The 13,041-nt window shown below is 50.7% G+C and overlaps 1 protein-coding gene across 1 annotated transcript; it reads right to left on the reverse strand.

Moving 5' to 3' along the window:
* Nucleotides 1–7,399: 7,399 nt before the first annotated feature.
* SF3A3 (splicing factor 3a subunit 3) lies at nt 7,400–13,035 on the reverse strand. The gene is made up of 14 exons (XM_031063355.1): nt 12,880–13,035; nt 12,416–12,488; nt 11,935–12,026; nt 11,727–11,809; nt 11,257–11,395; nt 10,862–10,930; nt 10,371–10,438; nt 9,926–10,033; nt 9,653–9,722; nt 9,030–9,194; nt 8,807–8,917; nt 8,351–8,441; nt 8,012–8,067; nt 7,400–7,682 (listed from the first exon to the last, which is right to left on the reverse strand). Exons 2-14 carry the CDS (start codon nt 12,474–12,476, stop codon nt 7,605–7,607), a joined length of 1,191 nt encoding a protein of 396 aa, XP_030919215.1. The 5' UTR covers nt 12,477–12,488; nt 12,880–13,035; the 3' UTR covers nt 7,400–7,604.
* Between the last annotated feature and the right edge of the window lie 6 nt (nt 13,036–13,041).

Below are 13,041 nucleotides of genomic sequence, written 5' to 3' on the forward strand. Positions count from 1 at the left end.
GATTCTGCGAGGAGGGATGCGGAGGACGGGGGAGGCACGGCACGGCACGGCACGGCCCGAACCCCGCGCCTCCGGCCGGCCCCTCCCGGAAGGAAAGGGAGGCTGAGAGGGGGAACTCTGGGGTCGGCAGACACGGGAAAGGATCATTTCCACGGAAAATCGCGAGATTCTCTTAATTTTAATAGCCCCTTGAATTTTTTTGTTGTTGTTGAATATCAAGACGACCCAGCACAATGCCGTTATTCAAATTAATTAATGCAGAGTGTGGGAGTTAAGTGCTGCGAAATACCACCAGAGCTTTTTGCACTGTCGAGACGGATGTAGCTCCTTCCACAGATGTAGATGTAGGTCGAAAAACCCGAGTGGTGTCGGTCAGTGACAGCTCTGCACCAATTCCCCCCAGACCAGAAGTGGGTGAGTCCCACCTCTCTGCTCACCAAAGTACAAGAGAACAGCCTGAAAACGCTGCTCTAAGCCCCAAACCTTTCAGGAATTGTGGTGCTGGGCTGTGTTTTTGAGACAGAAGAACCCTTGACGTGAATACACTGTCACTGGCCTGAAACAAATTAAACACACACCCCAAAGGCTGAGCTGCGGTTTTACTGTACCAGAACAGGCTCTGCAGCGTGGGAAGGGCTGGCTGTGGTAGAATGACGTGTTATTTTTTTTTACATCCACCCCGTTAGGGCTGGCACTGCTCCATGAGGGCCAGCACCACTGATTCTCCTTGCTGGGAAAGCACACGAGGCTCCAAGGGCTCAAACCCACCCAGCCCAGCTCTGCCGCCCTCCCACGGGTCACACTGTGCTCAGCCACACTCCACACACCAGCACCAAAGGGGGCTGACACAAAGAGTTTTTAATATTTTGCAATCTTTTCTCTAAGGAACAGCAGAGGACAGTGGTGGCAGGGAACAGCACCAGGTAATTCTGCCCGGCCATGCTCTGTGTGCTCGCCTCTGGGCTCTGCCTTCAGCAGCAGAGAAGCCACAGAGGTGAAACAGAATCATCTAGAGCATGAGATGCTTTTAGATTAATCCCACTTCCCCGCCTGAGGCTGGGAGATGAAACACAAAGTTACTGTTTTACGTACACGGGCAAGAAGCATTTCATTGCCAGAGCACTTTGGAGCTGAAAAGTCAGAGGGAGCGCAGGGAGACTGTGCCACAAGCAGGTCATTGATTAGAGCAGCCCCTGTGCCTCAGTCAATGCAGAATTTTGGGGGTTTTAAGGAGGCCTAAAACCCTCTTGTTCCAGCTCCTGAGGTCCCCCATTCCAGCACCACTCCCAGGATCCACAATTAGCTTGCAGGTCTCTCAGACCTACAGGATTTGGGCAGGGCAGGGTAGAATCCCTTGATGTAGCTTTCTAGGTGCACAGATGAAGTGCTTTTCCTCTGGGAAAATGGGGAAATCTTGTTTTCAAGTACTTAAACTTTACTGAAACGCCAGGACTCACCCATGCTGGGGGGGTGCAGGATTCAGAGTGCAGCTTAAGGGGTTAGGATCCACAGCAGGGTCCTATGGGCCTCAAAGGTCTAAAGGGGGGTTTAGGATCAACAGCAGGGTCCTATGCAGGGTGAGCAAAGTGCCCCCCAAGGGTGTGCAGCTGCCCATGAGCAGATGCAGAGGGCTCAGACACCTTGTTGGTGGGACAGGGACAGTACAGAGGGCGTTTGCTAGCAGCCTTGGCTGAAGCCAGAGAGCAGCAGATCCTACTGATCCTACAGGGGAGGCTGCAGGGCTGCCTGGCTGCTGCCTAGCCCCAGAGGGAGGTGGAGACCCTGTAATTCAGGAGAAGGACCACCCCACATGCCATGAGCTTCAGGAGTGGGGCCAGTGTTGCCTGCCCAGCACTGTTGAGGTGAATTTTGCCATCCAGTTTCAGACAGCTGCCTTTTGGGGTGGCTGGGCAGCACTCCTGGTAGCAGGCAGCCTTCATCCCGCCAGCACAGACTGGTTTGGCAGCCTTGCAGGCTTTGCTACATCCTGCCATGTAATTCAAGCCCATCTTCTTCATCTGGAAGGAGAGAGACATGAGCCTGGGGGTCATGCCTTTAGTATTAGCATTACAGGAACACAGTGCTCTGCAGCCCCAGGCCATACCTCACAGAAGTCCTGTCCCAAAATGCATCTAGTGGTGGTCTTCCTGCCTTTGAAACACTGGTCCCCATGACAGGAAAATGCTGCACACACTTTGCCCTGTGAGAGAAAGGACAGGGAGACACCATCTGTCCATCAGGACAAAAACTGCATTTAAGACAGCCCTGGGCTTCTCTCCACCCCCCTCTGTTCTGCTGGTTTTTGTGCTATCAGGCATTTTAGATCCAGAGATAAAGGAGTATTCTGAAACTGCAAGAAACTACTGAAAGACCCCCAGAGCAAGAAAGTTTCAAGCCTCTTTTTCCTTCCTCTTAAGAGGGCTCTGCAGAGATAAGCACCTTCTCCTCCTCTAGGCTCAGGAAAGGGCTGCAGAGCCCAGTGGGTGCTGCTGCAGGAAGGCTCATCCATCCCATGGTCAGGTCAAGCTGCCTGAGGTGGTGTGAGTGCTGCTCTGGGGAACAGGACCGATGGACAGGGACAAGGCCCACTGCACAGGGCTCCTTATGGGCTCCTTTCTTCCAGTAAATACTCATTCCAGTGCTCATTCCAGTGCTCATTCAGGATTTGTTGCCTTCCAGAGCCAGCATTTACCCCATAAATCAAATGGAGGGGGGACCTTTTCCTGTCCCCTGGCTCAGGGGGGAGCTCAGCCACGCCAGCAGCCCCAGACCCCGTGGGTGCAGCAGCCTCTCCTGCTGGGGTACCTACGTTCTGGGGGGGAGCCCGAGGGGTGCTGCTGGTGCTGGTGGTTGTCAGGGGCGCTGTGGTGGTGGTGGTGGGTGGCACGTCACCTGCAGGCACAGGAGGAGCCCTGTGAGGCTGCACACAGCCCACACAGGGCCAGATTCACCAGCACTGCCAGGGCCACCCTGCCCCTCACCCAAGGACAGGGTGGGCCCAGCAGAGAGGCAGAAGCAGCCACAACCCCTCTGGATTGTGCCCAGCAGCAGAAGGCAGAACAAAGCTGGGCCATACCATAGGCAGTGGCGTTGAGCTGCAGGCAGAGAGGGCCAGCACAGCACTCCAGGGCACACTGCTGGCCAGAGCCACCAGCACTGCCAGGGCCACCCTGCCCCTCACCCAAGGACAGGGTGGGCCCAGCAGAGAGGCAGAAGCAGCCACAACCCCTCTGGATTGTGCCCAGCAGCAGAAGGCAGAACAAAGCTGGGCCATACCATAGGCAGTGGCGTTGAGCTGCAGGCAGAGAGGGCCAGCACAGCACTCCAGGGCACACTGCTGCCTGCTGCTGTTGGTGCTGCAGGGCTCTGCACTGCACCCCCTGCTGCAGCCCGCCGTGTAGTTCGTGCTGGAGGAACGATAGAGCTGCAAGGAAGGGGCAGAGCCAAGGGATAAAGTGAGTGTGGAGAGGGGCTGCCATAAAAAAACAGAAATAACTGATAGGCTGTCAGAGAGGAGAGGAAGATGGAGGCAGATTTAATAGAGCAGTGTGGATTATTGCTGAGATGGAGAAAGGGGAGGTTTTCCCTGCTGCAGCCCCCTGGCAGCTCGTACCTGGCAGTGAGTCTCGTTATGGCAGGTGGCTGTTCTGTTGGCGTGGGCTCCATCCTGGTAACACCTCTCTCCCGAGCACTGAAAGCTCTGGCAGGTTTGCTGGAGAGACACCAGGGTGTCACCCTGCAGCACTGCAGGGCTGTCCCCAACCACAGCCTCGCTGTCTGCAGGGGCCACCCCCACCTGGCCACCCTCTGTGCTCCCTTCCACCACAGGAGATGCTCCCATGGCACTCCTGTGACCAACCAGCCAGGCAGGTGACGCTGCCCATGGGGCTGCAACAGCCCAGCAATACCCCTCTTTCCATTCCTTGCCTTACCATTGTCTCCTCTGCTCCCTCCATAGAGGTGTTGGTGGCCACCACCGTGGCATTGTTGGTGACCACCACAACTGAGGTGTTCCTGGTGGCCACTGAAGCCTCCTTGGTAGTTGCCACAACCACCACGGCATTCTTGGTGGCTGCTGAGGTGTTCTTGGTGGTCGTGGTCACCACTGAGGTGTTCTTGGTGGCCATGGTCACCACTGAGGTGTTCTTGGTGGATGCTGAGGCCTCCTTGGTAGCTGCCACCATCATCACAGCATTCTTGGTGGCTGCTGAGGTGCTGTTGGTGGCCATGGTCACCACTGAGGTGTTCTTGGTGGCCATGGCCACCATTGAGGTGTCCTTGGTGGTTGCCAATGCATTCTTGGTGGCCCTGACTACCGCCAAGTTGTTCTTGGTGGCCATCGAGGCCTCCTTGGTAGTCACCACCACCATGGCATTCTTGGTGGTTGCTGAGGTGTCCTTGGTGGCTGCCAATGCGTTCTTGGTGGCCACAGAGGTGTTGGCAGTGGCCACCACTGCAGCATTCTTGGTGGTGGCCACCACCATGGCATTTTTGGTGGCCGTCACCACTGCAGCATTCTGGGTGGCCACTGAAGTGTTCTTGGTGGTCACAGCCACCTTCTTGGTGGTCACTGCTCCTACCAAGGCTTTCTTGGTGGCTGCTGCGGTGTCCTTGGTGGCCATCACCATGGTGTTGGCAGCTGTGCTGTGTGCTGGAAAACAAAAAGCTCCTGCTTGGTGAAGGAGACACCAAGGAAGGAACAACGTGCTCAGCAAGCCATGTGTCCCTTCCTGAGCCATGGCACGGTCCAGAGGGACCTGTGGGAAGCGTCTGTCACACTGTGGCTGGGAGTTGAAATGGCAATCAGACTCAGGATGTCCCCAACAGAGTCCACTTGCAGCCACCAACGGGGCAGCCCAAGAAGCAGGTGAGGGCCAGCAGCCACCACAGCAGCGCTGTGTGGATGTCACAACAGCCTCTCCCTCCCACTTCCAGCCATGTTGCCTGGGAAGAACAGGCTCTATGGGGGCTAAACCATGGGGAAAGGTTTCTCACCCATCCTGCAGCTCTGTCCTACAGAGCACAGCCTGGAGAGGACAGGCACAAAGCCCCTGGTGCACCACTCTGCCTTTGCCCCACTCCCTGCAGCACCCCAGATTTCCCCTTGGGATCCAGAACTCACCTGCTGTGGCAGGAGAGTCCTGAAGACAGAGCTGCAGAGCCAAGATGCAGAGCAGCAGGCCTGGAATGGAGTGGGAATGCCTGAGAGCACCACACCTGCTGTCTGCCTTACCCACCCAGCAGCACATCCTTGAACAGACAAGCAGGGATCTCCTCCACCTCCCCAAAGCCCCAGGTGACCTCAGGGAGGCCTCTGGCACAGCCCCCAACAGCTGGAGCAGAGATGGAGCCAGGATGGGGAACAGACAGACAGACAGACACTGCTCCTTGTGCTGTACCACAGCCCCCTTACCTCGAGTAGGGGGAACGAGCCATCGGTGTCCCGCCATCCTCATCCTCCAGCAGCTGCACCTGGAGCTGGCAGGGGGAGAGGGGTCAGAGCTCACCGAGGTGCAGGGGGGACACCCCAGGACAGCTCTGTGCTGTCCCTGCAATGCTCAGCCCCGGGACAGCCCCTCCTGGGCGGCTCCAGGAATCCACCGAGGCTGCTGACGGGATCAGGAGCCCCGGGGAGCTCTGTGTGTGCTGTTGGTGTGGCAACAACTCCCTGGGGCTCACAGCCCTGCAGAAACTGCCACCAGCAGGGCTCAGGGTGACACAGGGAAAAGTGCCACCACGAAGCAGTTCAAGTGAAGATGGCACCTGGCTCTCCATCCTCTATTTGCATTCCAAATGTTGAGCTGTTTTGCTAAGGAAATGGTGGAGGTGTGACCCCAAACAGGCTCCAAGGAGAATGGTAATACTCCCCTCCTGTTTTATGATTTAGGCTGAGTCACCATTCCCCCAGGACCTGGAGGGGCTGAAGCTCATTCAGAGACCTCCAAGGCCATTCCCTCAGAGTGACAGAAGGAGCCAGCTGGCACCTCACCCTGCAAACCAGCCCAGAACAGCTCTGGACATCCTCACTGAGCCCAGAGCAGGCAAGGAACCAAAATCTGCCTGACACAGCCTCATCCCAGAACAAGCTTCCCCCCAGGCAGGGAAATACCCCACAGCACTGACTCACCCGTCTGCTGCTCCTGAAGCCCCAGCACAGCTGCAGGCACTGCCAGCACTGGAGCACCTCTGAGCAGCTGCTGTGGCACAGCCCCACCCCTGGCAGCCTGGCCCCAGGGAAGTGTCACATGCAGCTCCGCAGGGACAGAGACACAAATGTCCCTGTACAGCACTGGGGAAAGGGCTTGTGAGGTGGACATGTCACACAAAGGGCTTGTGAGGCTGGACATGTCACAGACATCTTTTATGAAAAATCTTTTCTTTAAGATTTTTCCTCCTGAGAAGCTGAGAGGCCTCAGGAACAAAATGTAAGCAATGGTTATCTGCTGCTGTGGAATGCAACAGGTAGATCTTTGATTGGCTTATGTTAGTTGTTTCTAATTAATGGCCAATCACAGTGAGCTGGCTCGGACAGAGAGTCCGATCCACAAGCCTTTGTTATCATTCTTTCCTATTCTATTCCTAGCTAACCTTCTGAAAAAATCCTTTCTTCTATTCTTTTAGTATAGTTTTAATATAATATATATAATAAAATAATAAATCAAGCCTTCTGAAACATGAAGTCAAATCCTCATCTCTTCCCTTATCCTAAGACCCCTGTGAACACCACCACAGGACATGTCACACAAAGGGCTTGTGAGGCTGGACATGTCACACAAGCCACCTCTGCACTCAGGGGACCGGGGGACACAAGTGCCACTGCCACACCTGATGTGTGTGAGTGGCCTCTGCACAGTGGAGCTGCAATTCTTGAGGCATCATGAGTCCATGGGGTATGTACAGACATCTCCAAGTGTGACACCAGGGGCCAAGGATGCTCCTAAAGCCACAACAGGCACCTCTAAACACAGTCTCTGTTCCCATCTCCATCCTCCAGCACCACAGAAGGATCTGCACATGAATGACCTACCAGGACACTCAAGCCAACAGCAGTGCCACAGAAATCACCCCAGAGCCAAACTTGAAGCTCAGTTGGTAGTTCTCTGAAAAAAACAATGGTCAAAGCTCCCCAAGGAGACAGACCCAAGGTAAGAACAGTTCTGTAAGCCAGGTGAGCTTGTTTTTTAAAGAAAACCACAAGTTCACAACAAGATCTAGAAATAGGACCAGTACCTGTCAGCACACAGTGTCCATGTGCTTCAGTGAACCCTCACCATGAACATTTCCAGCAGAGTGGAAATGAGAGAAGGAATTTTCTGACAGCTGTGTAAAAAGCATTTTAAACACACTGTAATCAAAACTCTTCCTTCCAGCATATGAAAGAAGACAAGTCTCTCAGCACTTCCTAAATTACAATGACTTTATTTTTCAAGGTATTTTTTAATATAAAACAATGTCACAAGTCTAAGGGGCTTACTAGAAAGTGACTCTATAAAGTATTCTTGAAATCTATATTCATGCACATACAAAATCCAGACAATGAAGAAGTCAAAGCTGCTGCCAGATCCACTCTCTCTGCAGATGTGGGATCCATCACCTGGGGACAGCTACAGCAGCCCTTGGCGCTTCAGGTCTTCGTAGGTCTTTTTATTCACCACATTCCCACTGGAATCCTCATATTCCTCCTGGAACAGAAGCACAGTTTAGAGACAGCACTCAAATGTTAGTTCCAAGAGCAGTCACTGAACATGAGCACCCTGCCAGAACTTCTGTGCAGGAAGGCAGGCAGTGGATCTGGCAGCAGGTCCTGGGAGAAGAGCTCAGCCAGGGTCAGAGTCATTAGAGGTTGTACTACAGATTTTACTTCCCACTTTTGCCCTGTTCCCTGTTGAAAAATGGCTTTGGAACAGAAGTTTAGGAAAAGACACCAGAGTAAGTGAGGCATTGCTCACACCCAGAACAAGGGGTTCCCATGGACACGGTGGGGAGACACTGAGTGCCTCTCACTGCTCACCTCTGTATCAGGCTGCCACCTCTCTGAAGCCTTCTGCTGTTTCAGCTTCGCCCACACTGCAAACATAAAGTCAAACAGGATCTATGACACCTCCCTCGAGATACTGGTTTCTAAATAATACACAATGAGATTTTTTCCATCCCTTTTAAATCCAGGGATGTACCTAACACCCATTACAAAGTTATCATTCCACTGTGTGCTCACTGAAAGGCACTGAGCTGCAGCAAACAAGCCTTCAAATAGATTTTTGGGATGGGACATGAGACCAAGGTCCAAAGCCACCCCTTCAGAAAAGGTGGTGCTCTTTAACATGTTCCCTACCCTGCCATCACTACTTACACGAGACTGCATCCTCAATCTGTGTGACATTGGCAAAGTGTGCTGTGTTGGGAATGCCCAGGCACCGCATCCCGTGGGCATGTCTCCACTCCTGGGGAAGAGATGAGACCAGTGTGAGAGGCAACACCACAAGACATTAACATCTGAACAGGGTGCAAGACATGCTACCACAGTACAAATCTACCAGTCTTCTTTAAAAACATTATTTTCTTGTCCTGCAGACAGTAACACAGCCCCACTGCACCCATCAGACCTGAGCAGTGGGTGTTCAAATGGGCAGGGATGGTAGCAGAAGAGATTTCTGTATGCCTAACACCATCTCTGCATGGCCCTGCAGCACAAGCTCAGACCCACATGGCAAAAATGCTGCTCAGGGACCCCAAGGACTCAGCAGTGACTCATTACAATGACTGAATGAATGAATTCAGGGCTGTTCCTGCAGTGAATGTCACTTACTGCAAAGTGCCTCTGGAAAGCCTTGGGCCCTCGGTAGGTGTAGTTACCACAAATCTCACAGTTGTAGTTGATGTTCAGTCCATGGAGTTTATACAACCAGTATGGGATGGGCTGGAGCAAGGACACAGCAGGATTAGCTCACATGGCAAAGAAGCTCAAACAGAGAAGCAGTGGGGAGTCAGTGACCTGTCCCACTTCTCCAGGCCTGCTAAGTCTCAGTTACCTTCCCATCCCAACCAAGAGGCAGATTCTTAGGATTATAAATGATTTCATTTTCTTCATCTTCACTCTCACTCTCACTGATCTGCTCCTCCTCCTCCTCCTCTCTCTCCTCCCCTGTCCGTGCCTGCTTGCGCTGCACGTTCTCATGGGTGAGGTGTCTTTGTTCCTGGAGGGGAAGAAAGGAAGGGATTGTCCACACACCATGGCAGCAAAAAGTCAGGCCAAAATCTTGTAGTGAAAAACTCAGCGCACAGAGGGAGGAAACAGAAGACCAATGTGAAGCAGAGAACTCCCACCTTACTTACAGCCAAACAGTTTCAGTTTGTAGTACCCTGACATTTCCTATTTGTAAAGAATGAAACCTTGTATCACCTATTAGCACTTCCAATGTTACTACAGCAGCAGCCACTCCCCTGAAAACAATCCCCCACCACTAAAAACAAGGAGCAAGGCAGACCAAAGTAAAGGTTTGCAGTACTGTATGACTTATGCACAAAATAGATGTGGTGCAGCACACTGATGTGATACTGTCTATGAAAGCACTATCTAAAGATAAGGACAACATTCCAGTCGCTATTTGACAGCTCTGAAATAAAAAGCTTAAAAACAAAATAAAATCCTTACCCCAAGAACTTCCACATACTCATAAATCTGAGCTTCCAGGAATGCAAGATCCTTATTTCTTTCAGTGTCCCTGAAACAGATGAGGTATCTTCATTAAACACACGAGTTCAGCTCTGGTTCCTTCTGTTTGGTTCACCACTGTTTGGTCCAACATGAAAAGCTTCTAATGCTCCAGAATCCCTGTCCTAACTACACAGGAGTGGTGATTATAGAACACTCCTCATCCAAGAAGAGAGAACATTGCCAGCCTCAGAATGACCTCTGAGAACTCACCTTTTGCTTCCTTTTGTCTTTGGATTCTTAGCAAACAAGGAAGGATCAAGTGCTTCCAGGGATTTGCCTTTAGTGCTAAAAAGCCTCTGGGCACGCTCCTCCAGAGTCCTGCAGAGAAGCAGGGAAGGGATGAGTCTAGACTGCAGTTTTAATTTCCTGAGAATTGAATTCATGCAATAAAAATCTAAATCTAGCTTTTAGGAAACCATGAGATTCATTTTATCTTTGTCTTCATTCCTCAAGTCAAAGTCTACTGTACCAGAGACTCCTGTACAGGAGCAGTTCAGAGCAGCAGATCCCACTGCTTGGTTCTTAATGTTTTGTCTTTCAAACATCAATAAGGTAATTCTAGTACAACAGAGATAACCACACAAGTATCCCATACAGAAATGTGATACAGGAACACCTCAAAAACTGAAGGGAACTCTACAAAATTGCACCTTACCCGCCACACTTCAGCCCCAGAGCCAGCAAAGCTGATTTTAACCTGTCCAGTCCCAGGGAGGCCAATTCCTGTTCAATTAAATAAACCACTGTAAGAGACAAGCTGTTCAACACATACAATATAGATATAGCCCACTTTATCTTAGTAAATATAGCTAAATACAGCAAATAAATATAGCTTATGAAATATAGCTAAGTATATCTATTAGGTTATTAATGATGAAAAAACCCTGATGAACAGCATTTAAGAAAGGACTGTCAACAGTGTACCCCTGCTCCCAGGAAAATGAGGAATGTGACAAATCTAACCAGGTCTTTCAAGTTACACCCCCCGCAATGGGAGAAATCACACCATCAGCACCATCAAAGTTTTACCCAGGAAGCACAGAGCTAGGGACAAAAATACAGCACTAAAACTACACAAAAAACCCAAATTGCTGAACTTCCATCTGCTCAAAATGTGGTAGTAGGTGCAGAGCACTGGAAAATTACCTCCCAGGAGGAGAAGGCCGAGAGGTCCAGGTGGGCACCAGCATGGGTGAGGGCACTGCTGGTCTCTTTCTGCCAAAAAAAAAAAAAAAAACACATGCAAGAGCTGCACAACAAACTACAACACTTGTGGCCATAGAGCATTTTAATCTCTAGTAAAGCAGTTCATTTCACAGAGAAAAATCCTCTTCCTAAACTGAAAATGGAGCAGTAGTAAAGACGCAAAATAAGCCAATCTGAAACAATGCTCGTTTTAAACCAATTATGCTGGGTTTTAAATTCAGGTCAGTATGAATTTAAACACAGAGCTGCAGCCTCACTGTCATGGTCCCCCCAGCACAAATGACTCCCACAGCCTCCTCCCAAACACAGAACATCAGCCAGGCTCAGGTGCTCACCGGCCAGCCCGGGAACGTGCCGTTCTCCCACTTCTTCTCAAACTCCGTCTGGATTTTCCCAAAAAGTTCATTCTGGTCCAGTAATGGCTTCACTCGATCTGTGTAATCCTGCAGGTACTCAAGGAGCATTTCCAGATACCTGGCAGGGGAATCATGAGCACAGGGAATTCACTGTCACCCTCTCACCACATCTTCGGACAGGCACCACCCTCCCGTGCTGCAGAGGGACGTGACCAAGGTCAGGCCAGTTTTCCACACAGGATTTTCTTGACATAACAGTTCCAAGGGTACATTAAAGCTCTTCCTCCAAGCTGAATGTGGCTCTCCACATCTCTCCAAGTTTGCTTGGGGCTCAGACACATGATTGAGCTCAGGGACCCAATTTATGTGAGTTAAGTTTGACTGTTAATTATAATCTCTGGACACTTCAGAAGCAAATTCCTTCTCACCAGGCAGGCAAACAGGCTCACCTCTTATATTCAGCATTTTTTCTCTCCTTGGGAATATCGAAGAGCTGGTCAAATGTGGATAAGTAAGTGATATAATCCAATTTCTAAGAACAGAAAGTCTGAGTCAGAGTTCATACATGGCCAAATTAACATCCAGCTCCCAGAAAAGAGAAGCCCCAGCCTGTGCAGGGCCTGGAGATCCCCGAGGCCACACACAGCAGCCACTTACCTCTGATGATTTCAGGTTAATGTACTTGAGGTAACAATCATGCAAATCCAAGTATCGCCCATACCCTTCCTCATCTGTGAACTCCACCAGATCTGAAGGAAAGATCAGGAAAAGCTTTATTTTCCCTACTTTAACATTCCCTACTTATTATTAAAGCTTTATTTTCCCTACTATAATATTCCCTACTTAATATACAACTGCTTTTGAACTGGAAAAGGATCAGCTGTGAAGTCATTTATGCTTAAGGAAGGGGCTATCATGCCTCTGACACTCATTGAGCAGCCCCAGCTGCAAGCACCAGAACATTCCTCAGGAACAGCAGCCTCACTGGGGAACATTCCATAAACTGCAGTTCAGAAACATTTAGACAGGAGAATTTTCAGAATTTATTTAGTGAAAGGGAGGTGATGCCCTGAAACATGCAAACCAGATCAAACAACCCATTAAATAATGCCAGAGCTGGAGCAAATTACAAACTTACTCTGAGCTTCTTCACTGGGGTTGTCTCTGGCCTTCAGCAGCTCCTCAAACTCCACTGACATAGGAACACAGATCTGCAAGGCACACAGTGATTTACTTCAGCTCCTGTCCCAGAATAACTAATATAAAATCACACAAGGTGGCACATAATGAAACTGCAAACAGAAAAGAGACTCAAAGCTTTGTCACTTCTCTTTTTGCACAAAGGTAGAAGTGTGGCTTTAGCCAACACGAGAAAGGTGAGATCTGATCCCAGCTCAGCTGAACATCCCTGTTCTAGCAGGGAACAGGGTGAGTGTCCTGTGCTGCTCCCTCACATGCTCCTGACCCTGAGCAGCTGTGCTCAGTGTTCTCACTACTTGTGTATTAATGCAATAAACTGGGGAAACAAAAGCTCTGTTTCCTGTAGGGAGAGACCCAACAGAGCACATCTCACCTGTTCCTACGGACCAGGTATCAACTCACCTCATTTGGGTGCTTCCGGTGAAATTCCTTAATTTGCTTCAGTCTGTTGTAAAACTCAGCAAATTCATTTGGCCCGGAGATGGCACTGAGCTCTTCCTTACGCAGGCTGTGATTTCATGGACAACAACAGAGGGAAGGGAAGGGAAGGGAAGGGAAGGGAAG

The sequence above is a fragment of the Geospiza fortis genome, unplaced genomic scaffold, assembly GCF_000277835.1.
Source record: "Geospiza fortis unplaced genomic scaffold, GeoFor_1.0 scaffold115, whole genome shotgun sequence".
Taxonomy (NCBI): domain Eukaryota; kingdom Metazoa; phylum Chordata; class Aves; order Passeriformes; family Thraupidae; genus Geospiza; species Geospiza fortis.